Here is a 27,112-nt window from a genome sequence, read left to right on the forward strand (position 1 = left end):
AACATATTTCCCCCTTTACTTAAGTAGGATATAAACCCCTGAAAGAATGTTTGGAATTTACAATAAACAACATTTTTTCCATCATAACAACAATAAATATATTTTTATTTTTGGAAAAAACCGAAGACTTTTTGAAGCTTATTTTCCTTTTTAACAGCACTTAATTTTCTTATTTTTCCCTCAAAATAAATGTTATTTCAGATATAAAATGACGAATAGAAAATACAAAACTGATCAGAAAATCACCTAAGAAATTTGGAACATAATCGGAAACACAGGAAGAGTTGAAGAAAGATAATGTTTTTGCTGTTGCTTCTGGCTTTTTTTCCTGTTCTATCTAGTGGTAAGTTGGTATTACCAAAGAAGGCTTCTAGTGCACTTATAATCTACTAGCTGAAGTGGCCGACGTTTTGACCGTAGAATTAAAAAAATCTATTTCTAACAAGAAAAAAAAAATAAAAATTTCGCCTATGTTACCCATACAAATGTTCAGCCCATTCGGTTAATCCGTTTTGCGAGCTATAGGATCATATCATATCATTATAAATAGATATATAAAAATGATGGAAGAGCTTTATTATATACAGGATATACAGAGCGTCTCATATTATATTAACTTTAATGACTAAATAAACAGATAATACTCAAAAATCCTAGGTTTTAGTCCCTTTGAAAGGGGGTGTGAAGCGCCTTAAAATCCTGGTTACTGTAAATACAATCTGTTGTTTTGATTTCAAGTGACCCTCCATTTAAAGAAAGTCATGACTGATTAACAACAGTAACTTTTATTGGATTAATAATGTGAAAGTCTTATTTCCACTTAAAAGTGTTTTATTTTGAAAGCTACATTGGTTCTGCAATTGAACTCCTAGAGCGAAACATTTTTTCAGTCTTGACAAAGCTTCTTAAGGTACTGTTGTGAATCTGATATGGAACTCTATGGATTGAGGGTCGCCTAAAGTTAAGCTTAAAGCTTTTTTTAAATACTTTTTTAATCAAGAATGGCAAATTTTATTATATCTTGACAGTTTCATTTTAAACACGGCTGCAATCGGACAGAAACTATGACTAAGCAAAACAATGCCATTAACTTTCACGTTATTGATCAGATGGGCACTATTGTGAATCAGGCATGCTATCTTTAAATGTAGGGTAACTTGAAATAACGCTAACTGCCCTTGAATTGAAAATCAGATGACACAGATTTTGTATGTTTCTCATATAGTTTTCAAGTCATGTAACAACTATACGTCTGGAAAAAAAATCTTTGAGTTGGGTTAAATACGATATATTGCTAAGAAAAACTTTATAATATCTTTAATTTATGCACTGAAAAAAAATATATTTAAAAATTTTTTTTTTTCAAGAAGATTCTTTTAATATATTGAAGGAAAGAAGAGGAAACTGTACTGAAAGGTCTATTCACAGAAAGAAGATTGAGTATAAAATGCGTTTATTTCTAACTTTAAACCTATTTCTGGTCTTGAAAGAGATCTTACATTTATGAATCCCAGACGGATATTTATAAACATTTCGAAATATTATTAAGAAATTTTTAATGATACTTTAAACCTTTAAATGGTAAGGCTTAACTAAGATTTGATATAAAATACACTAAGTACACATATCTTGAGCTTTTCGTAAACTTAGGACAATTTTGCATTCTTAAAATATTTATAATTTTTTCAAGATGACACTTTTTGGCTCTGTATCATTTAACCTAGAGTATTAGCTTGGTATTTCTGCCTCGCTCTTACATTTTCGCCTCGTTTATTTTTGCCTCTTACATCTTTGTACAGTACATTTTCGCCCAGTAAGACTAGCTTGGAAAGCTAGCATTTTAGGAGATAAATATATTAATCAACCCACTCAACCTTGAACTGTCCAACCAAGCTAAGAACATTCCCGTGATACAACCGAGTCCCCTGATCAAAACTTAAGAAAATTAGTTGTGGGGTTCATGAGTTATGATCAGAATCCAAGCAAACAAACAGAGATCTCTTGAAAGCCCCAAAAGAAGGGATTGGGGGGGGGGGATTGAAAATGATGAAATTGCAAATGCCTTAAAGAACAGATATATGAGCACTTTTTGTAGTAAATGCCCTACTCCAACAAAGTCTTTTGGATCAGTATCAATCCAGGTACAACTCATCCCTCACGTTAATCCACAAGTCCTAAGAACTATTCCGTTTAATAATCAATTCCTCTGGTTAACCCACGAGGCCTAAGAACTATTCCATTCAATACAACTTAAGTATTAACGTCAATCCAGACACAACTGTATCTGTATTCTCAGTTATCTATGTTTCCAGAGCTGAAAACTTTAGAATGGATAAACTTTAATCCTGACTTCTTGATCCGAATATCCACTGTGGAAACTTTTCATTTTAGTCCTTAATTCACTCTTTTTCTCTCTCCTTGGATATCCGTTAATTGTTTTCTCCAATGAGAATATTTCTGTTCTCTCATTGGTTGCCCGCTTTTCTCTGATTGGCTGCTACAGTTTCTCAGATGATTAAATATTAATTTGAATTTTTTCGTTTTTCATACACTTTGTAATCTTGCAAGATTATGTTAATCTTGAGATTAAGAAAGAGTGGATTAAGCCTTAATCCCGATATCCACCATTCAAAGGTTCCCAGCTCAGATACTACACATTGTAGTTCCCAATCTATATTTATCTTTCAAGAAAGTGATTCAGGACTCTTCTTGTTCGCTAACCAAGAAGCATTACTTTCACACTGTAATCAAAGCGGAGTATTATTCCAACCGACGTTTATTTTGATTTCTATGTTACAGGTTAAGTTAATGAACATAATTACAAGTTTTGCATTGTTATTTACAATCGTAGTTAATCACAATACAGGTTTGTTTAGTTAATTACAGGCTTAGGTAGGAATTGCAATTAAAGTGTTGCATAGCTATTTACAAGCGCATTTAGATTTACAGTCAATGTACAATGTAATATATTTAGGTGTGTTCAGGTTTGCAAATAAAGGGTTTGCTACAATTGTTACATTTTGTCAATTGTAACACAAGTTAATTGTTCATACATCCATTTAAAAAAACAAACATTTTTTCCATAAATGTCCTAAGTTTCAATAAATAAAATTTTTCTGAATTGAATGAACTATAGGACCAGATACACCCCCCTACCCCTCAAGTTGCAGTTTGGGACTCCTTTCTGAAGATGCAATCTAATTTTCATGTATTAAAGTAAAGTTATCCAGCATGCAAGCATCATTTTGGCAAGAAGTTTTGAATCCTATCCTCCTCCCCTTGTCTTAATATCTTTTATTGCCCACTAGGGAATTCCTTACTGTTGATATTCTATATCTGATCTGATCTACAGTTTACAGACAGTTCTTATAGATAGGGGAAGGGGGATTATATCCACCTCTCTTCAACAAAATAGCCCCCCCCCCCAAAAAAAAAAAGAATGAAGGTTATCAGGAATTTTCAACTTTTTTTCTTTGGTGGTATTTTGCTCTACTCATTATGCAATTTTTTGAAGAAGAGAGCAGACTATATAACGTTTTTAGTGACAACTTTGAAAACTAAGTGATTTTGTGGTGGAAATAATTTTTTTTGGTTTAAACTATGAAAATTGACAAAACTAAATATTCCCCATTCCCTTTTTTTTCTTGTCAATGGTTTAGAAATCCCCTTTCCCTCTAAGAATTTCTGGTTGAATTTTTAAGTTTTGCAAGTTTTCAGCATATGTAAAATGATCTATGTTGAGTGACAAATTTGGAATTTTATGTTAAAATTGATGATTGATTCAATCTAAACTCAACTCCTAGCTCAGATTTAACATTGAATGAAGGCAATATCAAGACCTTACTACTAACTATTCTTAATTTTTTAGCTTTTTAATGAATAGAATATAATAAATAAACCCAATTAAGCCATATTTTTGGAATACATTAAAGTTATTTCACAATTGTGTTCTTGTAACTTTTCTGAAATTTCACTCGACAATATTTTTTCTGCGTTAAGAACTTTTGTCTGAGGTATACTTTTCTGCAACACATAATATCCACAGTGAAAATTTAGATTTTAGATTGAGATTAAATGTTTTATCACTGAAAAAAATGATTCACTGACTAATGCAAGATTTTTTGTGTAGCTTCTTAAGTTGTTAGTGCTGATTCATCAGATCTCTAGATATATCCAAAGCAATTAGCCTAATTTGACGGCTTTTTAAAATTATTAAAATCCCTAGCTTTATTTTCGCCTGTTGGAATTCTTGTTAATTTGACTGTTTTTCCAACAATGTGACTTGGGTATGCTTGGTTTTGCAAAAAATATGAAACCAGGGGTTAATGAAACAATATGATAATAACATCAGCATAGGTAAATATTCACAAATTTGTTCTTCAAGAAAAGATTTAAATTTGTAAATATAATCATATCTAAATTGTTTTGGAAGAAATGGAAATTACCGTTTTGTTGAATAAAAGAATTTGTTTGTCATTCCCAAAGTTTTCATCTTTCTGACCAACAAAAGCGTGTTCTTAAAAACAAAAACAAGAAATTCATTTTTTTTATAAAAAATTAAAAACGTACAACTCGGCTCCAAACAAGAGTTTTTAGTTTGTAATGGCATTTAACAAACTAAACTTAAAAGGACTTTTAGACCTAATTTCAAGGGACTGGTTCTCTGAGACTGGTTTGATCAAGAATGGCACATTTATGCCTCCAAAACCATTGAGGAAACTGTTATATTTAGACACTTTTCATTATAAAATATTGGCGATTTTATTTTTATAGTAAGATCAGATAAAGGAATGAAAGGTACTGTTGTGAATTGGCCCCTTTTTTAATAAATGGTTACTACAATCTCTTCAAGGAGACAAAATCATCATTAACTAAACCTTGAAAAAAGATGAACTGCTTGCTCTACACTCAGTAATCCACAAAGGTCCTTGTATCTGAAAAATGAATCCAAATGAATAAAATTTTCTCTGAATAAATCTTAAATAATTTTATTCTAATCCCTGGGAGAGAACGGTACCGGGAACATATTGACTTTGGAGAAATATTGAGTTGGAAGATTGGTATTCCATTCACATTTTGGACATTGTGGGGAGGATTTAAACTCAATTCAGATCTCTTTCATCTGTCTCAAATCCAGGAATTTCAATTCATTATTTGAATGCAGATGTCCATTAGCTTGAAGTTAGATTACATTTTTTTTTATCTTCTATCAATAAAGAACCTTTTAAAGTCAAATTGCTGAAATGAATAAAATATCTGCTGCTTAAGGATTTAAAGCAAATTGGGTAAGCTATTTTAAAATTGTATAAAATGACATGCCCTTATGTGTTCTCCACATTTTATACGAATTAAGCAGGATAGGTAGTGGAACTGTTTCAGGTCTAAGTCTGTTCAAACATTACCATTCTTGGTAAGCTTTTTAATAACGTCAACATATCTACCCCCCCCCTTTAGATTTTAGTTATGTTGTTACAGTTTTATTTGCTGAATATGAAAAAAGAAGGATTTTTAGGAAAACTTAAATGAATTTTTATGGAAAAGGTAAAAAAAATATGAAAAAAACTTGCCTTTTGACATCCCGTTCTTCATTTTTTCTTTTCAGGATGCAAAAAATCATTTTAAAAAATTCTTGAAAATATTTAAGTTATAACCCTATCAGCAAGGTTAAAATTGTAACAAATGGCAACAAGTGTGGCATATTTTCGTATTGTTGATGGTATGGTAATTGTTAATACTGGTGCTGATATTTTGGAATGGAATTCTCGAGGAACAATCGGGAAATGTTTCCATTTCAAATATACAATCTATACCATATTCATATTTATAAATATATATAGATATATTTGTAAATATTCAAATCCTGCCAGATTTAAATCATCTCTCCTTTGTGTATACAACAGGAAATATAAAGGAAAGGAAACTGTTAAACATACAAGTTCCCAAGAAAAACCAACACATATTAGTGGGAAAACATTTCTCTAGTCTTCAATTTTATTGCCTCGGGGTTTTCTCTTTTCCAGACTTTAGTTTTTGATCTAGTGTCAGATCTTCATTCTAAAAAAATGCATTTAAAAAGAATTTACTCTTCAGTCTGTACATGAATATACAGAATATCCATGTTAGTCTTTATTTATGATAGAAGTCAGATAAAGGCAGGATATAAGAATAAAGGGAAAGGAAATGGCGCTGGTCTGGCATGAGAAAGCCAGTCGCACTACTTTGCAGACGAGTTCGGTATTACACACACACACGCATACTCTTTTGGTACAGACACACAACATGACTACAGTCAAGGAAATTGCAGAACAATGTCGTCAATTATAATTAAGCTTGAATAACGAGTAGTATATTGTAAACTTTAATCAAATTATATTCTTTGCATGAAAATTTGGCATATAGTGTTGACTTAAATGTATAAATAATATATTACATGTATATTAAACTTATTTTTAAGTAAACAATAAACAAATGTACTCTCCGAGATTCTTATGTACTGTATAAACCTACAGTACACACCTTCAGTTTGGTATTACTTACACACACTCTGTTGGTACAGACACACATACATGACGTTTCCGCCCCCTGCATAAAGGAAGCCCACTTGAAATTAACTTTAAGTCCCTTTAATGAAAATTTAAAGTATTCAAAATAGGTAAAGAGTATGGAAGTTGCATTTGTGGGGGATTTATTTTTGGCTTAAATCTATTCACCATGATGTGGCATGTGATAGAACTCTCTGATGGATTTGAAATGCATTTAAACTGCAATCTTTCCCTTCCGTTAATTCTGCTTTCCTCTACCAACCTTGCCAATAAAAGACAGGGGTTTATATTTTCCAAAAAAAGTCGTTCTCACATCTCCCTTTATTGCATGAAATAAATTATTTTTTTCTTACTAAAATAAGAAACAGCTTTATCAAATAATCTAAATGAGTAATATTCAAAAAATAATGGAAAATATAAAGTGTTCTATGGGGGGGGGAGGGTCAAATTGACTCTCCCCCCCCTAGAAGGAGAAGGGTTTAAGGGGGAAAACATTTTCGTAGATATATCCTCAAAAATTATGAAAAACTAATATGGCCTTTTTCAGTTTCAAGTCTGAGGGTTATGCCGGACGACAAGAAAGTCAAGTAAGTTGTTAGTAATGCACAATGGAACCTAGGCTGAAGGTGGCACAAAGCATCCTCCTTTCATTTCATATTTTTGTTTTGATAATTCAATCATTTGTTTTAAACTTGTTTAATTTATCTAAACCGTGTGAAAAGTTGTCGACATCTTGGATTAGAAACCATAGAATGCAAATCTTCAAAACAAGAATATAATAGGATTATAATTATCATTTAAATTATTGTACAGTTTCTTCCATCCTTGCTCACATCGTTCTTCAAAAAGTTATAGAAAACTTAATGAATTTCATGCTTTCCATAAACGTAATTTAAAGTTACCGGTCGTTTAAAAAGTGTCATTTCTGATTCACAACGGTACCTTAAAAAAAGGTATTGTCGGTTTTTCAAACTGGAAAAGTGTTATTTAGATAATTAAACAGCAACTGAAAATTATCAATTTTAAGATAGAAAAATAGGGATACGGTTATGTTGTGAATCTGACATGCCACTCTAGAAATGGAGTCACTTAAAATTACGCCTGCAGTCTCTTTACTCATGAAATTAGTTAGAAACAACCTTACATATTCTATTTTTTTAATCTTTTTTTTGAAATTATTGATGAGATATTGACACATATTAATCAGCAATATTTTTTAGGTATGTAGAAGTGGGCGATGATCTTTCTTTAGGAAAAAATAATATATTTAAATTTAAATTAACAGAAAAGCATTTTTGTGGGCTAAAAATATTTTGCATTACATTTTCTCTATATGCTACTAAATATCATTGATGGATGATAAAATATATTTAATTCTTAGGTCGATCACAATGTCAAGTAAAAATCGGAACAGAAATTTGAATCCGCTGGATCCGTAATATTTGGCCTATCCGGGTCCTACAAAAAGCGCGAATTGTTGATCCGGATCCAAGAGACAAAATATTTAACAAAATATTAAAAATAACATGCTCTTATTCAATTCTAACTTTTGCTTTGTAAAGACTTTTTTTCCTAACTAAAGGTTATTTAATTTTTCTAATGTTTAAATTACATATTATTATTTGACAGCTTGCGACTACACACTCGAAGGAGATACATTATACAGTATTAAGTGGTACAGGGAGGTTATTCATTTTATCATTCATTTTAATTTGTTTACCCTGTAAATTGATTATTTGATATAATTTTTCCTGTAAAGTTTGCACTCATTGTATCTTGAAACTTTATTTACATTCATTGTTCCACAATTCATTTTAATTGATTTTTCGTTCATTTTTTCAGCCCGCATATTCCAACTATTATAATCGCAGAATCACATTCACTGTTTTCACTTTTCAGTCTCCTTAAAGGGACTGTTCACCTATTTTCAAGTGAACCTCTGTTAACAAAAAGCGTTGCCTGCCCGATTCAAAACGGTTCACGTCAGCCCTTAATCGAATATAAAAGATGGAAAGATATTTTTATTCTCAATTTTCGTTCTTGTCTCTGCTGCGTAAATTCCCAACTCCAATCATTTTTACTCTAACCTGCAATCCTAGATGGAGGAATTATTTAAATTATGTATACAGAGCTGAAAACTTTACCATGGGATATCCTTAATCCCGATTGGTTAATTAATCTGAAGATTAATAACAGAAGGAGAACAAGCATTATTTAATCTGGAGATTAAGAAAAAAGGGAGATCAAGCATTGATTTCGATATCCACCATTCAAAAGTGTTCAGCCCTGTCCCTTTAGTAAATAGAAATGAATAAATAAATAACTTGATAGAGATAACGATGAGTTTTTTCGGTATCAACAGGACAAAAATTCAACCAGGAATTAAATCATTTTTATAAAGAAAGGATTTCTAAAATAAAAAAAATCTCGTGTTTATGGAGGCGAAAATTTTAGATTTCTATCAGCTATTTCTGGGCTTCAGATGTGGGTTTGTAAATACATGTGGCTCTATTGGTTCGACTGTTCAGACGTTTATTGGATTGAAACCTATCAAAACAAACTAGTAAGATACAAATGACAAATATTCAAATTCAGAGAGTTAGATTTTGTTAAAATTTACCGACCAACGTGGTTAACTATTGTGTTAAAGAACTTGCGGATGCAGTCTCAGTTCCGGAAATTAAGATGCATGCTGTCACGGTTCCTTCGAATATTATGTAATGTAAATCATCCCAAAGTAAAAGAAACAATTTCCCCATATAATCTGTAAATAAAATCCATCTTTTTGAAAATTTTCATTTTCTAAATGATGATAGATAAACATAAATCTAGAGCATTCCCTTTAAATGCGACAGTGTGTGCATGTCGTAACCATCAAATGTTGGCAGTTCAGATCAAATACAATCCTGCCTTTAATCCACCCAATCCTTATCATTGATGAATTAATGAGAGACTAGCAATGAAGGGGGGCCTAATGTTACTTAAACATAATGCCATAAAGTTTTCCTGTACCAGGTTCTTTGTGATAATAAGTCGACCTTTTTATCATTCTGCAAGCCATTCGCACTTTTTTGAGATAGCTTAAAAAAGTTCGTAATTTTTCCTACTATCATTGGCGGATTTTCACAATTTTTTAAACTTTCGCTGGGGTCAGGTAAAATAACACTAAAAATGTGTTTCTATAAATTGCATTTAAACACAACGGAACTTTCTAAAAACCAGGTCAGTGAAGCGGCCCCTTTTTTGTATTAAGATTTGGAATCTTAGTCCAGACATTGTGATCTTGCCAGGTGGCATTTGTTGCATAAAACGTGCTGGGTCGACTTTACACTGGGTAGTCCAGCTAGGACAGTGGACAGTACAACTGAATCAATCTACAGTACATGTTGGTCAGGTTTTGATCATGCTACTTTCAAGAGTAGGGTGATCAGATAAGAACAATTATTTGTGTAAGACAAAATGAAAAATGATTTGTTTTCTAGTATTTACCCCTTGGACGGGCTCAACGTAGACGACTACTCATCGAAAACTCACATTTTAGGTAAACTTACATTTTTAAAAACATTTTTTGTTTAGTTATTCCGAATTACTCTTTGGTTCTCTTGAGCTCTAGGTTATGTTATGGTTTGTACTGTGCAGGGCTAGATAAGTAATGCATTCCATCATTCCATCATCCCCCCCCCTATCCCTCCAATATTAGCCAACATATCCCGTTTTTGACCCGTCGACCCCCTGCTAGATGCTAGGCCATACCTGGAAACCATAATCTCATTGCCTTAAACCAAAGTAATTCATCATTGCAGTAAGAACAAATANTATTTTATCTTCTCTGATAATAATATAAAATCCTGCTGTTATTCGTCCCATTTATTTTCTTACTCAAGGAGGAATTGCTCTCATTTGTTGGATTTTATTCTTCTTTGATTATTATTTTATCTTCTCCATCTTCTAGAGTTAATCTTATTCTTCTTTGATTATTATTTTATCTTCTCCATCTTATAGAGTTAATCTTATTCTTCTTTGATTACTATTTTATCTTCTAAATATTCTAGAGTTAATTTTATTCTTCTTTGATTACTATTTTATCTTCTCAATATTCTAGAGTTAATCTTATTCTTCTTTGATTACTATTTTATCTTCTCCATCTTATAGAGTTAATTTTATTCTTCTTTGATTATTATCAATTTAGCTTTTTCCATATTTTAAAGTTGATTTTTTTCTTCTTTGATCATTACTTTGTCTTTTAACTTGACTCTTGCCTGGCACACTTTGTCTATCTGAATTATGTGCCAGTGACGCGGTTAGAATAGAGCTTAACCCTCATGGTTGACGGTTTTGTTTATTTATTTACTTAAAGTTAATTTTATTCTTCTCAGATTATTATTTTTAGCTTTTTCGATCTTTTAAGAGTAAATTCTAATATTTTTTGATTTTATGTTAATATTTTCCATACATTAACAACTAGTTTTTAATTATTATTTTAACTTTTTATCTTCTACAAGATATATATTAAATTAATTTTATTTCTTTTCTGTTTTCCCCGTCTGATGCACATCTTCAAACCCAATTCTTTTATTTTTTTTCTCTTTAATTTCTTGCACTTATTCTCTGATTGTTTTTTCTTTTAATATTCTTTATTATTCTCGAGTATATTTTTCACTTGAAACCATCCTCAAAACCCTCAAAAAAAATTTTATATTGATTTTTTCCCTTTTTTTCTGAAATTTAGAAATAGGAATTTTTTTAATCTACAAGTAGATAATGCGGTATTATTTCTCCCTTAAACTTTTATTTTTGTTTATTTTTTTTCAAACTTTTTTTCTTTTCATACCTACACACACCCCCCTGCTTTCTTACAACGTTACAAAAACGTTGTTAATATTTCTAAGAACGATATATTTGGGGTTTATATTGCAATATTTGGGGTTTATATTGCAATATTTGAGGGTTATATTGTAATATTTGGGGTTTATATTTCAATATTTGGGGTTTATATTGCAATATTTGGGGTTTATATTACATTATTTGAGGGTTATATTGTAATATCTGGGGTTTATATTGCAATATTTGAGGGTTATATTGCAATATTTGGGGTTTATATTACATTATTTGAGGGTTATATTGTAATATTTGGGGTTTATATTGCAATATTTGAGGGTTATATTGTAATATTTGGGGTTTATATTGCAATATTTGTTTGTATCGTCAGTCGATTCTATTTTGATTTATCAAAATGTCCATGTTGTGCATATTTCTTTCATGATTTTCGAATCGTTGTTTAATTTATCTTTTAATTACGAAGACTGAACTGTATGAAAGTGCCCTGATGTCAGAACTTATGTGTTATGAATTTAATATCAATTATTCCTTATTATGTCCTTTAGATTAATTTAATCCATATTGGATTTCCCGTAGGGGCCAATGATCATGTCCTTTAGAATAACTATTTAAGGAATCGAGCAGTGTAATGTTTCGACATCTTAACATTTTTAAAATATGTATTAATTGCAACAAAGGCTTATTAAAACATCCTTAGCACACTCATCACTAAAAACCATTAGATTTATTTGGTCAGCTCAGTTTAAGTACTAGTTTTTATGTAAGATATATATATTTATCTGTTTATCTGTTTTGTAAAAATGCGAGTCTAGCTACCTCTATGTATGTAAAAGATATATATATATATATATATATATATATCTGTACATCTGTTTAGTAAAGAATGTGAATCTAGCTACCTCTGTTTATATATAAGATATACATTTATCTGTTTATCTAGTAAAGAATGTGAGTCTAGCTACCTCCGTTTATATATAAGATATGTATTTGTCTGTTTTTCTAGTAAAGAATGTGAGTCTAGCTACCTAAGTTTATATATAAGATATGTATTTATCTGTTTATCTAGTAAAGAATGTGAGTCTGGCTACCTCTGTTTTATATGTAAGATATATATTTATCTGTTTATCTGTTTCGTAAAGAATGTGAGTCTTGCTACCTCTGTTATATATATATATATATATATAGATATATATATAGATATAGATATATATATATATAAATAAATATATATATATATATATCTGTTTAGTAAAGAATGTTAGTCTAGCGACCTCTGGTAACTTTAAGTGTGAAATTTCCGGTGGAGGACCAAGGTATGTAAACAGTATATTAAGGAATATATTTAAGGAATATATTTGCTATAAATCCGCCGCCCCCACCCCCTTCACCTTTCAGAAAGTCATCAAGGAAAAAACTGATAAGTTGATGTCCAATTTTTTATTAAGTTTCTTGCCACATCATCTATCCAAATTTTACATTTTTTAATATTATAAGGATTAAACGTGTATAAATACTTCAATTTTTTCTTCAAAACTTAAACTTCACGTCCCGTACTTACTTTTAATCAATTATGTACAATGTATTTGATATTTGATGTGAGGTGGAACTAAATTATGAAACATCTTAATTAAAAAAAGGTATTTTATTTTTGGGTATTTTCTAAAAAACATATTTTTTTGCCGGAATATATATGGGCCCAACTAGGAAGCGATACGGGTAAGCGCAGTGCCACGACTCTTTGTTAGTGATTTAATTGCGGGATGTAGGCTTAGCAAGTGGGGCTTGCCTTCCCCCCCTCTTTGGATTCACATACAATTAACAATTCGGATCCAGGGAACTGAATTGTTCCTGATCCAATGGATTCAAATCCGTAGCCCTGGTTTTACATTCGTTAATTATCCAATTGTATTAGCCCTTCCTTAGCTAGCGTTGTATCACAAGTATTTATTTACCCTCACTTCTGTACCATTAAAAGTTACTCAAGTTGACCAAATATTGTTTGAAAATTGTCTCTCAAGTGTATAAATTATAAATCTTGAAATCCTCGTCTCGAGAAGAGAATCTGGACTCTTGAGTTCAAAACCTTTAAATTGAACTTAAATTCACCTTGATCAAAGCTTAAAGGGACTGTAAGCGTAACTTTAATCGACTCTCCATGCAAAGATGGCAATGCATGATTTTACAACTGATCAATAGCCCTCTATGCTTTCCTGCATTAAAAAATTACTTTTTTAGAGAAACCATAGTCAAAAATAATCCGTTTTCAGCAGTTTAAACATTGATATCTAATTCATGCCTGATCAGACAAGTTATTAAGGGTATTGATGAGAACTGGGCTTTGTCCTCTTAGCATGGAGGGTCACTTTAAATTACGTTTACAGTCCTTAAAGGTTACAAAGCTAATAGCTAAAATATTGACAAAGGTTCCTCATGAAAAAAAAATGTTTCTCGTTTGCGATATATCCTAAATGGACTGTTCAATTAGTTTTAATTTTCATAGAGTGGCATTTTGTCTGATCAAGGATGACTTTGTTTTCTAACCAAATATGTTTTTTTAAAATGTGATATCTTTGATTTATGCTGCAGAGACAATGAAGGAAATTGTCAGAATTTATTGCCTTCTAATTTAAAGAGCAACGATTTCTTCCTCATTGCTATTCAGATAAGATTTTCAAGGGTACTGTTGTGTATTCGACACGCAACTCTAATTCACTAGTCTTTGGAAAATACGCCTCAAGTCCCTTTAACAGTTTTTTGCATCTGAATATTTGGACACAAATCCGGCCCACACGTTTCTTTCTCAAACATCAAACAATAGGAATCCTAATTCATTTATCTTAATTAACCTAGGAGACATTAACTTTTGAAACTGTATAAACCTCTCAATCATATCACCTCTGCATAAACCTCTCAATCATATTACCTCTGTTTAAACTTTTCAATCATATCAGCTCTGCATAAACCTCATAATTATATCACCTTTGCATAAACCTCCTAATCATATCACTTCTGCGTAAACCTCTCGAATCTTATCACTTCTGCATAAGCCTCTCAATCATTTATCACTTCTGCAGAAACCTCTCAATCATATCAGCTCTGTATAACCTCTCAAACATATCACCTCTGCATAAACCTTCTTATCATATCGCCTCTGCCTAAACCTCTCAATCATGTAAGCTCTGTATAACCTCTTAAGCATATTACGTCTGCATAAACCTCTCAATCACATCAGCTCTGTATAACCTCTTAAGCATATTACGTCTGCATAAACCTCTCAATCACATCAGCTCTGTATAACCTCTTAATCATATTACTTCTGCATAAACCTCTCAATCATATCAGCTCTGTATAACCTCTTAATCATATTACTTCAAATTTACCACCCTTTTTCAGATTTTTTTTTGCTGAAAATTTTTTCATCATTGAGAGATCAGTCATTACATAAATTTGCATGTTGCGAGAAGTAATTTTTAGCACAGTAAATATTTTGCAGCTTTTCTTTAATAATATTTCTTAAACATTTGTTATTCCAATTAATTCTAAGAGTGCCTGAAATTTTTAATATGTTCACTCATTTGAGATAAAAAAATTTCTCTTTTGAGATGAAGATCACTTTTGTCTTTTATTGCTTGATTTTAACTTTTTCGTAATGTTTTCGTTGACAGGGTTGCCCACAAAAGGTGAGACTTTATTGACGACCCGAAAATTATTATATCTCAATCTTAAGGCTGAATCTGGTTCACTACATAAAAGGAGTTGTGAGCGTTATTTAAACCCACAAAATTTCCCATTTTAAGATTGTGTGACTCTGCTGCATAAGTCGTAATTTTCATGAGGCAAAGGGTACAGTTGTGAATTGGGCATGATCAATCATCTTTAGATGGAATTTCACTTGAAACTTCGTGGAAAGTACATTTGTTTTTGCAAAGAATAAAAGTAAAATTACCATGTGTTGTTACAGACTAAAATGTTAAGACAGAACTTTAAAAAAAAAGGGTGAACAGTATTTTTTTAAGTCACATTCGTTGTGATGACAATGCACATATTCCATATTCCATATTTTAAATATCATTATCTATAAATCCTCAATTCACTATTTTCCTTTGAAAACACTCGAGTTTTTACTAAATTGGAGAATAAAATGTAAAACAGGGAATAATATCTTTTTAGTGGAAATTTTATTCTTTTGTAAAATAGAACATGTCACATTGAAGGTTCCATCAAGTATTTAAAACAGTATTAATTATCAGATATCTGAAGTAATGCTTGAGATATTGTCTTTTTTTTTTTCTTAGCCCTTTTCCTGCTTGTATTTATTTATAGTATTTTTTTTGTTAGGAATAGCTCATATAATCCCAAATATCAAACTGTATATGGCACTGATCTATTTATTTAATTATTTTTTAGATTTCCTACAGCTGTGCTTAACTCTAAAGTTGTTGTGGTTGGTGAGTTTACACTTAATAATTATTAGTTTGACAATTAATAAACATGATATAATTCAGCTTTAAAAATTCTTAAACTTAAAGGTACTGTTAAGGTAAAATGAAAAGGCGTATGTGCTGTAGTCTGAAATTTTAAGAGTTGATCCTGACCAATATTTATTTTAATTGATGCCCCTGTCACGAGAAATTGTTATAAATCTGTGTCAAAGTTAAACAAAAACTTGTATATGTAATATGGTATTTGAATCAAAATTTATACAAATAATATGAAGCAAATATAGAACAAATCTGAAAATTACAAAGACCCAGAGGTGCCTGGAAAGTTTAGACACACTCCTATTATAATTTGAATATAATACTTAATAATAATTTATTTCAATCTTTTTAGGTCTATAAAACATAACCAGAATTTCCTAAATTTGCCATGCATTATCTGGTAAAGTGGCTCCATCAATCATAAAACATATAAATGAGTTTTTGTTTTATGTGGACCCGGTTATGTGACAAATTCTCAAAACAGATACATCAGATAGAACTAATATTTGGTGCGAGAAGCGCATAATAATTTTAGGCGCTTTACCCTATTTCAACCCCCTTTCATTTTACCTTAACAGCCACTTTTGATAAAGAAATGAATAGCATGAAAAATATGAAAATATGAAAAATATGCAAAATCTGAAAAATCTGAAAAATATGAAAAATCTGAAGAAAAATAAATATTATGAGCTTACTGTTTAGTTTAAAGATAATAACGCTGCTCTTGTTAGGATTTATTAAAAGATTAATTATCAGAAAAGTTAATTATTCATGGGTCATGCAATTTGTGAAAATGAATTTTAAGATGAAAGCAAGAACATTTAAGTAATGTTATGTATATTAATGTTTTTTTAGAAATGAACTAACTTATTCTTTTATTTAAATCATACTCAGTCAAATAATTTTTATTACTCTTGTAATATTCTTTATTTTGTGAAATGTTTCCATCCTTTGCCTTCTGTTGGAATGATTTATATTATTAAAACTTTGTTTAGAACGGGAAAAATTTACGTCCTCGTTACTTACAATGTCACCATTTTTCAAATTTAAGAATATTAAGATATTATTTAACCAGTCACAGTGAGGCTTAACCCATTCAAGACATGAAGTTGCTCAGAGATGAAATTTATTTTACGCTAAAAAAGGGCGTCAACCTGAGTTCAACCTGAGTTCAACCTGAGTTCAAAATGAGTTCAAAATGTATAAAATAGAAATTCGGTACCAAGGGAATCCTGAGAAAATCCCTTTATTGATTTGGAGAAATTCAGGTTTCAGTCCTGATTTGACAGTATCTTTTAAAGTCCAAACGACTATTTAAGGACAAAAAGAAGTCATGGGTCTGTAGTTTCCATTTTATCAAGAGCTTCACAACATAAATTAGGAAAAGAAGTTCTTGAGAGAGGATTGGAAACTTTAATTGAACTCAACAAAGACCCTTATTATTTTTGCCATTTTTGGGGGTGTGATAAAACTTTGATATTTCATTTAAATGACTGAATGACAGTTTCTGAGCTAAGCTAACACAATTTTAGATTACAATACAAGTATCTTTTTATATATGGGACTATTTCCAAGCCCCCTAGCACCCCTAGCATTTAAAGGGTCAAGGAAGTCATTTTTTTAAACTTTGATGGGTTGTGAGCTTTCATCATCCATTTATAGTTCATGTTAATTGGATTTAAATTTCAAATACATGGGAATGAATTTCATGAGATCTGGGATTAATTATTTAATTATTACTCTTGCTGTCTCATCTTAATATAATTGCATAATTACCTGTCTTTCTTATTTAGTTCATTTCTACTTTACCCCCCCCCTCCCCATTTCTCCCAAGGGGGGAGATTCCTCTGTATTTAAAAATTGGGGGGGGGAGGCTAATTTACATTAATTTGCCCTGAACCCACATTCATGTTTCAAGGCTTTTGCAAACATGTAAAATTAATAGATTAATAAGCGAAGTCCTATTAATTTAAGACTATTCTGATTTTTAATACACGAATTAATCTCCCATGTTGTATCTACCCTATATAATAAAGCTTTTAGCTGTTCTGTAAAGTATTAGAGGTTTCAAGGTGATAATAGGTGGGTTGTGTGGATAAGTGGGGGGGGGGAGGGGTCCAGCAGAAATTTTGGGACCATCAAAATGTTTATTAGGGTTTTTCTCACTTTTTTCATTTTTGTTAAATTCATTCATTAAGAAGTGCACAGTTTTACATATTTACACAAATGCAAGGTAGAGACCTAAGAAAGGAATTTTTAACATTTTTTATATTAAATTATTTATTGAATTAATGTAAAAATATTGAAGATAAATTTTGCATAAAAATTATTAGTTGCATTAAAACCAAAAGAAAACGGTGAAGATTTAGTATTGTTATGAAATGTAATGAATTTACAATGTAGATCTTACTGTGTCAAGTTTAAACTTTTGTATATTATTTTAATCAAAGTTTGGAGCTAAATGTAGATGCTTAGACAGGAAACAGATTCGTAATTGTAATATTTGAATGAAGCATCCCCCATGCTTCCTTCAAATATTAAAATTAAGAATCTGTTTCCTGTCTAAGCTTCAGGGATTTAGTAGAAAATTAAATCAACAACAAAAATGGAGGGGAAAAAAAAGAAGAAAATGTCATTAAACTCCGAAACATTTAACTGACAAGTTCTTCTTTCAGATAAAGTCTGATTATTTTTTCATTTTCCCTAATTTAGCTTAATTCATCTTCTTGAAACTTATCCATGAGTCTTCAACTGTATACTCGAAAACTTAATTATAATTAAATTTAATTTGGCTTAATTTGAAAACTAACTTTCCTATCTTACCTTCCCTTTTCAGCAGATGGGTTAACTTGTCATTCTTTACAAACTTATTTTGAATTTCTTTCAAAAAGAAGATTTTAAACAATTATATGCAAGTATTTTTATTTTGTTAGATTTTTCATTATCTTAATTATCACACAAATGGAACATTAAGTAAAATTGAGACTTTATTGTACATATATATACAATATACAAATACTAAGGAAAAAATTATAAACACTCATCTGAATAAAAATATTAGATACTAATACTGGTATTTTTCACTTAAGGGTCATACTCTACATATTAAACTTGAATATTATGATAAAACTAAATTCTATAATTTCTGCTTTTATCAAAAAGTAAGTAAAACTTGAGGGGGAAATTCATATCTTTGTCCCAATTCTTTTTTTTCAAAGGAGAGATTCAGGACCTGGGACCAAATTTTGGGAATTTTAGCTTTGTCACTGAACTGCCTACGGCGGGTTCAAATTTGAACTGCGGTCTGCAGTTCAACAACACGGCAAATTTATTAAATTTGGTCTTGGATCCTCATCCATTTGAAAATGGATTTCTAAGAACTTGTTTCCTTTATATTATTTGATATCTACATAACTGTGGGGTTATATGCCTGTAAATATTATCTTTTCTCAAACTTGTGGTTCTGCTCCTGGCTTTATCTGACAAAGTTTGGCTTTAATTTTCATCTTAAACCTTAAACTTACACCCTTAACATTTCACTATAAAGTATATACTTTAAATCTCTTAGAAGGACACATTTTAATCTTTAAACTGACAGTTTTGACATGAGGTGTGTCCCACACGTTATAGGTAGTATTTTTATAAGTCAGAACACGCACCTCTGCCCCTTAGGTAAAAGTATAAAATTCAACCTTTTTGAAGCATAAAGTCTGACCGCGTCAACCTTATTGCACCGGCTAGTTCTGTTGATTGTCTTCTTTTTTAATCAAATGTCCATGCGGTGCAGTTCAAACTGGGACCGGAAAGGTTGACCTGGATTGGAAATTCAAATTTACTACGGCTGCCCGTGAGTAGATTAAATTCTTCCGTCTTAATGCAGCATTTGAAAATAGAGAAATCATATTCTCCCAAACACAATAAAAACTTCAGTAAATGACATACTGTTTCAAACAACGATGTTTAATGTTGTTCTTTGGATTTTTTTTTGTGACTAGAGGGTCAATTTTAGATTTTTCACTAATCGAGTAGATTCGAGTAGATTCGAGTAGATTCGAGTAGATTCGAGTAGATTCGAGTAGATTTTCTTTTCAGGACAACCCTTCAGTATAATATGTTGTAGTAAAGGAAAGTAGTTCAGTTTCTGCACTCTCTCTCGGTTTCTTCCGGTACATCCTTCCTGGATGAGCAGTATTTATATTTATATTTTACCGTCAGCTCTGGTTTCTAAAAGGGTTTCTGGAAATTTGATCCAATATAAACTTTGTTTCAAAACCAGGCTGAGGCAAAGTATTTTAATTAAAGTAAAACTGTGGGGGGGGGGGGGGTATAACCTCCCACCATACTTAAACAATTCCTTAATCTTATGTTTTATAAATTTCTAACCTAATTATGTAAATTGAAAATGTTTAATTATGTTTTTAAAAAAGTTTCAAGTGTTATTTTGCAAGTTGACATTTTTATAAACATCTATAACATTAATATTACTCTTGAATTGGGCTCAAAATCGTCTTTCTGTGCTCTATTTGAATGATTCAGATGATAAAATTTAATTAATTAAACATTGTATTTATTGCTTTGAAACTTGCTTTAAAATATTGTTTCTTAAGAAATTCAATCCAATTCTTACTATATTACTATGTTGGGCAAATAATATGAATTGTGTTCATATCTATCCAAATTTTAAATTATAAAAATTTTATTCTTTTGCTTTATGTTTTACATACACAAAAATGAAATATTTTTCAGTTTACTTATAGATTCTTCCTGTAAAAAATAAAGGTTTTTCACGAATTATGGATGGGAAAATTATTAACATTTAACAGTTATTCATCCTTCAGGTTGATGAGCATTGAAGAATAAAAGTAAGACCCGGGGGAATTTTTGTTTTATCTAAGGAATAAATTATCTACAATTAAATACGTACTGAAACCAATATATGAAATGTTTAGAATTTTAATTAATTCAAGTTTCTTCAAAGAACATTGAAGAGCTTCAGTGATCCTAAAGGAAATATGAGCAATATATAATTCATATTCCTTCAAAAGCAGGGTTTTTTTTTGTGAAACCAAAATTGAAATAACTCTTGAAGCAATCGAAAAAAATTAATAATTTTTATTAGAATTATAAATTAAGTAACAATAAAATCATTTAAATTCTGAGATACTGAGATAATTCATATTTTACCACTGACATTAAATAAAGGAACTGTATACAGGAACGCCCAACTCAGATTTACGCATATTATGTACTGTACACTGTGGGAGGAATGTAAACAAACCCAGTGCTCCCACAGAACTTGAAGGGAAAGGGCTACAGCTCTGATGTGATATTACAGACCAACAAAAAACAAGTTAATATATCAAGTTAGAGTGAATACTTATGATATTTGGCTTTCTGGTCAATATGGAAAAAACAAAAGCAACATATTCTTATTCCACCCGTTGGGCCCTTTACCCTCAAAAATGATGCGTTGCCCCTGAATTCTTTGTTTTGAGCTCCTCCCACTGCAGTACACAGATTTGACGCATGAGATATGGCGATCCTGGTCTATATATTTCTTGCATGAAACATGCTATTGCTGGGGCTATGAATAAAATTTTACAATAATATCAGGTTTATCAAAGTTGTTGATTAGTTGCAACAAAATTGATTGTAGTTTTAAAATCAACCTTGCAAAATTGTTACTTCAACAAGAACCTAACTCTTTAGGCTTTACACAGGAAAACGTTACAAATTAAATTGAGTTTTAGATGGAACGGGGAGNGTCATTATTTTTCCGAATAAAATTAATCTTTATTTGGGAGAATTTTTGCGAGCCGCCCTAATTGTATCATGTCTTATTAACGAGTTTAAATACCTCTGAAAAATATGTCACTTAACACCAATGTTGTAAAGTTAAGAGGAAATATGTGAGAAAAACAATTGTGAAAAATAGTTTCAAAGTTAGTACATTTTTTCCAGCAAAGTATTGGCAGGGAAACTTAAGTATTAGATTAAAATACCGTCTTCTAGTTGTGCAGATAACCTCCCCGGGGGGGGGGGGGGGGGTATTACTGGCTGAAAAAAGTTGCTGACTTATCTAATTGATGAAAATTGTTTTATGATGACTTGCATGCGTAATTATTTCCCTTCTTCAAAAATGATTACCCCCCCCCCTGTATTAGATTTGTTTGCAAAAAAGGGTATAATTTTGGTTGTACATTTTTATTATTTTCACTATTCATCAAAACCCATTCTCAAAACATATTCAGTTTTGTAAAACTTTAATAATTGCTCTATAAAGCTTTTTTAAAAAAAGTGTAGAAAAAAATAATGACAAATATTATTTAAATCAAAAATATTCAGTTTGCAATTTTAAATTTATAGAAAAAACCAAGAAATTACTTTTTAATTGTTTTTTTTTGTATTTAGATCTGCCGAAGACCCGGCCAACCATATCTGGAGTTCAGGCTAGGTAATAATCATAGATAAAGATAGATTGCGCATAAGACGACATTTTTCATCTTGAAAGATATAAATGGACAGAGATGTTTTAAAGATATTCCTATTATATAGATTAACTAGGTCGGTTGTGAACATTGGCTTTTCTTATGTCATTGAGTACTTGTGGTGTACATGAGTTCTGTAGAGAGAAATTTAAGTTAGTTTAGTCCTTCTCATGTCCTTCTTCAGTTCTCGTCAATATGATATATTGCTCAGTGAGTGGTTTAATAATTATGAAATCCATTAAAACGCCCAACCACCCCGCTTATCATTGAAGTACACTTTGACCCCTAGAAGTATGTGTTTGCGGACTGTACAATTCTTGGTGATTTTGCGTACATAAGCTATCTATGTTTGTTTATTTATCCATGGTAATAATGGAGAGGCGTACAAACGGTATTCGGAATATTTTTCAAAAATTCAAGAAATTTTGACTTATTGGCTTCCCAGGAATCTGAGATGTTTATAAGATTTCAAAGTTGTTTTCTCTATTAGTTTACTTACATTGTATAACATTTTTACTCTAGTGTTAGATATGAAAAACATTAATGGTTAAATCTGTCATTTCTTGTTAAAAAATTGTTGCAAGATTCGATTAAAGCAAACACTATTTTTAAAGTTATGCTTCACATCCCAGAATATTGTGGAGCCTTGAACAGAATTTTATGAATTTGAGCTAGTTCGCTAAAATTCCTACTGCTGTGGAAATTACATCTATAGTACAAATCATGAATCACCGAAGACACGTGGTTGAACTGTCTCTAGACCTAGCTCAAATTCATTAAGTCCTGTACAATTCCTATCTTTAGATAAGACTAATTCTAGGATAGGATTATTCAACACAACATTCATGGAAATGATAGTTTTAGCAAATAATAATCATCATTTTTTTAAAGTTATTTTTCCTCTTTTTTCGCTATTTTTTACGCTAAAAGTTTCTAAACCATTCTAAGAAATAACAAATTTCAGTTCAAATTTTTTTGATCAAATTGTTTTTTGATAGATATTTTTTCCATCAGGGGCGTATTTAGGAATTTGTCCAGCGTGGGCTTCAGCCTTTTTTTTACAGCCGTGGATCTGCATATTTTTGTGGGTTTGAAACCAGATCAAGGAATCCAAAATTTTGCGGATCCAGATTCTTTAAGCACTGTTTTTAACTTAAGAGGTTGTCTGTACTAGCAATCCTTTTTTATTTTAGAAGTCTTGTAAAAAAGATCTAAATTTTATTTCTCTTAATTGTTTGTTAATATTTTTATTTTATGTTTTCTTTGTAAAACTGCACAGTCAACCCTATACCAAGTAACAATACTTTGCATTTCTGATTAAAACTTTGAAAAGAAAATCAAAAATATTTTTAATTTTTTCGCAAAGTGGCTGGAATTTTAAGGGCAATACCCAATTCACAACGGTACCCTTGACACCTTAATCTGATAAATAATATGGAAGATATTTTATTTATTTATTTATAAAGTTTGCATGGATGTGACATTTGAAATTGATTTTACAGTCCCTTTAACTCGCTTTTCTTGTTTTCTTCATGTTATTCTTTATTTTATGTTTTCAGTCGGTTAAATCTCAGACATTATAATTCATGAAACGACAAACATCTTGTATCATTGCATATATATACCCTTATATATATATATATGTGTGTGTATATAGTATTTAATCTCCCACCCTAGCCCCAGACATGAAAAGGGGAGGGGGGAGTTAAAGCTGAAGAAAAGCACAACTAAAACCTTTGGGATAAAAGGAAACAATGTAAATTCAAGTGACCTCCATGAAAAGACGACAATGCCTGATTTCAAGAGTAAAAGAACGACAATATCTTCCAGTATATTGTTATATTTATGTTCAGGTACTACCTGGGTGATGAAGTGATTGCTACCTGTTGGTCTGGATACTCATACCCATCACCACAATTCAAGGTACAGGGTTACTCACAAAGGATGAGACTGTAAAGACGACCCAAAACTCTCAAAATATAACTATTTAAGTTTTGATTTTTGATTTCTGCATATAATTGAGTAGGTTGATGGTTTACTAAATGATTAAGCACAGAATTAAGCCAGTTTTGCCCTACAAGGAAACCTGAAGGAAAGAATATGGACAAACTTCGTTAAATCGTCTCGTGAAGTATTTTTACTACTGTGTGCAAGCATAAACAAACAAATATCAAACAGTAGAAGACAAAACATTCTACGAATAGCTTTCTTCATACTACATAAATCAACGATCTTAATTCCCATATTTATTTGAAAACACTCTTTGTTACCAACAAAAATCATATTTTACTCGCAGCAATTCTTTTTAGTTCAGTTGATCAAAACATTAAAATTTAGTGGTGGATAAACGACAGTGCAGCAGATCCTGCTGTAGTCCGTGTGCTGGCAGATGGGTCAGCTGCTCAGCTCAGGTACTTATTTTTATTTTCATTTTTTTTAAACCTTGAAATAATCTTTTTCGGAAAAAAGCAAAGAGAAAATTTTCAGTTTTACCAGACTAGATTTTTAATGTCACTGTATATGTAATTTCAAATGAAACTCCGTGCAAAGATAGCAATTTCTTAAACCCTTGAAACTTTTATCTCTTCAATAAAGTATATTGTCGTTTTTCAAGGTTTGAACATGTCTATTTCTGTTAATTCCTGTTTGTTTTCCTGCAATAGAAATTCATAAGTCATTTTTGTAATGAAACCGCATTTGAAAATTATCCGTGTAAGGTCACTTGAAATTTACAGTCCCTTTAAATGTTTAATTTTATTCTAGATTTAAGATAAAAGAGAACCATTTGTTTGGAGATTCTCTTCGTTTGAAGTGTACTGTAGAAATCCTCAACATTTATTGGATGAGCAGTGAAGAAGAGGCGAAAATCCTCCAATCACCGGGCTTCTCACTACCTGCTTTCTCAAAACCAATGTTCTCATCAGACTCTCGCAACCTCTCATCCAAGGTTTCGTCAATACTCATATCTCTACGATTAGTCTCCATTTTGTTAAATCTGTAATGTATACAGATCATTTTACTAATCATGTATACAATCCAGTTTTTTTTCATAGTATAATGTATATGTACAGCTTATGTACCTTCATATTAATCTGTACAAGTTGTGTACAGTCAATAGTTTAACAGTTAGAATGGCTTTATCGCTAGAATAAAGGGAAGAAATAAACACTCTGGTATGTGTAAAGGGAGGAAGGGAACCCCTGGCTGCCATGAGCCTCCACCTAGCAGACATGAGCCTCTCAGATTTGTTATGTAGTTCGAGCACTTATAAAGCGGAGGCTCATTGTGGCCGGGGGTTCCCTCCCTAGTTAAAGTATATCACAGTAAGATAGATTACTGCAGATCTGTCAAATATAAATATATACAAGGATTCATGTTTTCATTTGCAATGAAATATCATCGGGAGCTAAAAGGTTTCGGCTAAATACAGATTTTAAATCTATTTTTCTAACATTAAAAACCAATTAGAGACTATTTATCATCTCGAAATCAAGAATCACTCAACTTCAACAATAAAAACATTGCTAAGTTTTTGTAAACAGTTTTATCTTGCAGTTAAAAATTTAGTACTGGTGATAGATCTAAATATCCACTGTATCCTGTATCCTGGTTTTAAATCAAAATTTCCCCTGTATAGTGTATCCTGCAATGTGTTAGATCTAAATATCCCCTTTATCCTGTATCCTGGTTTTAGATATAAATTTCCTCTGTATCCAAGTGTTATTACTAAATATCAACTGAATCCTGAATCATGGTGTTAGATCTAAATATCCCTTGTATCCTGGTGTTAGATCTAAATATCCCTTGTATCTCCCTTGTATCATGGTGTAAAATCTAAGTATACCCTGTATCCTGGTGTTAGATCTAAATATCCCTTGTATCCTGGTGTTAGATCTAAATATCCCTTGTATACTGGTGTTAGATCTAAATATCCCCTGTATCCTGGTGTAAAATCTAAATATCCCCTGTATCCTGGTGTTAGATCTAAATATCCCCTGTATCCTGGTGCTAGATCCAAATATCCCCTGTATCCTGGTGTTGGATCCAAATATTCTCTTTTTCTTGGTGCTACCAATCATCCCCTGTATCCTGGTGTTAGACCTAAATATCCCCTGTATCCTGGTGTTGATCTAAATATCCTCTGTATCCTGGTGTTAGATCTAAATATCCCCTGTATCCTGGTGTTAGACCTAAATAGCCATGTTCAGTGAAATGTCCTTCTATTAGCTCAACAATAGAATCATTAACTCCAAACCTAGGAGTATTTTTATCTACGAGAAATCAATAGAGATATTTTGAAAATAGAGCATATCAGTTTTTAAGAGATATTTTGAAAATAGAAATAATCTACAGTTTTTAGGGATATTTTGAAAATTGAGCTAATCTACACGTTTTTAGAGATATTTTTAAAACAGAGTTAATCTACAGTTAGAGATATTTTGAAAATTGCGCTAATCTACAGTTTTTATAGGTGTTTTGAAAATAGAGCTAATCTACAGGTTTTTAGAGATATTTTTAAAATAGAGTTAATCTACAGTTAGAGATTTTTTGAAAATTGAGCTAATCTACAGGTTTTTAGAGATATTTTTAAAATAGAGTTTATCTACAGTTAGAGATTTTTTGAAAATTGAGCTAATCTACAGGTTTTTAGAGATATTTTTAAGAAAGAGTTAATCTACAGTTAGAGATATTTTGAAAATTGCGCTAATCTACAGTTTTTATAGGTGTTTTGAAAACAGAGCTAATATACAGGTTATTAGAG

The 27,112-nt window shown here is 31.1% G+C and overlaps 1 protein-coding gene across 1 annotated transcript; it reads left to right on the forward strand.

Moving 5' to 3' along the window:
- Nucleotides 1-205: 205 nt before the first annotated feature.
- On the forward strand, nucleotides 206-25,516 carry LOC111710153 (uncharacterized). Its single transcript, XM_023484202.1, has 12 exons — nucleotides 206-343; nucleotides 7,090-7,129; nucleotides 7,763-7,794; nucleotides 8,172-8,223; nucleotides 8,874-8,921; nucleotides 10,025-10,083; nucleotides 12,631-12,694; nucleotides 15,789-15,829; nucleotides 22,274-22,316; nucleotides 24,204-24,273; nucleotides 24,688-24,761; nucleotides 25,114-25,516. Exons 1-12 carry the CDS (start codon nucleotides 298-300, stop codon nucleotides 25,349-25,351), a joined length of 807 nt encoding a protein of 268 aa, XP_023339970.1. The 5' UTR covers nucleotides 206-297; the 3' UTR covers nucleotides 25,352-25,516.
- The last annotated feature ends 1,596 nt before the right edge of the window (nucleotides 25,517-27,112 follow it).

Source organism: Eurytemora carolleeae, unplaced genomic scaffold, assembly GCF_000591075.1.
Source record: "Eurytemora carolleeae unplaced genomic scaffold, Eaff_2.0 scaffold1034, whole genome shotgun sequence".
NCBI classification, from domain to species: Eukaryota; Metazoa; Arthropoda; class Copepoda; order Calanoida; family Temoridae; genus Eurytemora; species Eurytemora carolleeae.

Coding starts and splice junctions, on each gene's coding strand:
- LOC111710153 (XM_023484202.1), top strand. CDS start 298: ATGTTTTTGCTGTTGCTTCTGGCTTTTTTTCCTGTTCTATCTAGTG. Junction 7,795..8,171: donor GGGCGATGATCTTTCTTTAG/GAAAAAATAATA, acceptor ATTATTTGACAG/CTTGCGACTACACACTCGAA. Junction 15,830..22,273: donor CTCTAAAGTTGTTGTGGTTG/GTGAGTTTACAC, acceptor TTTTGTATTTAG/ATCTGCCGAAGACCCGGCCA.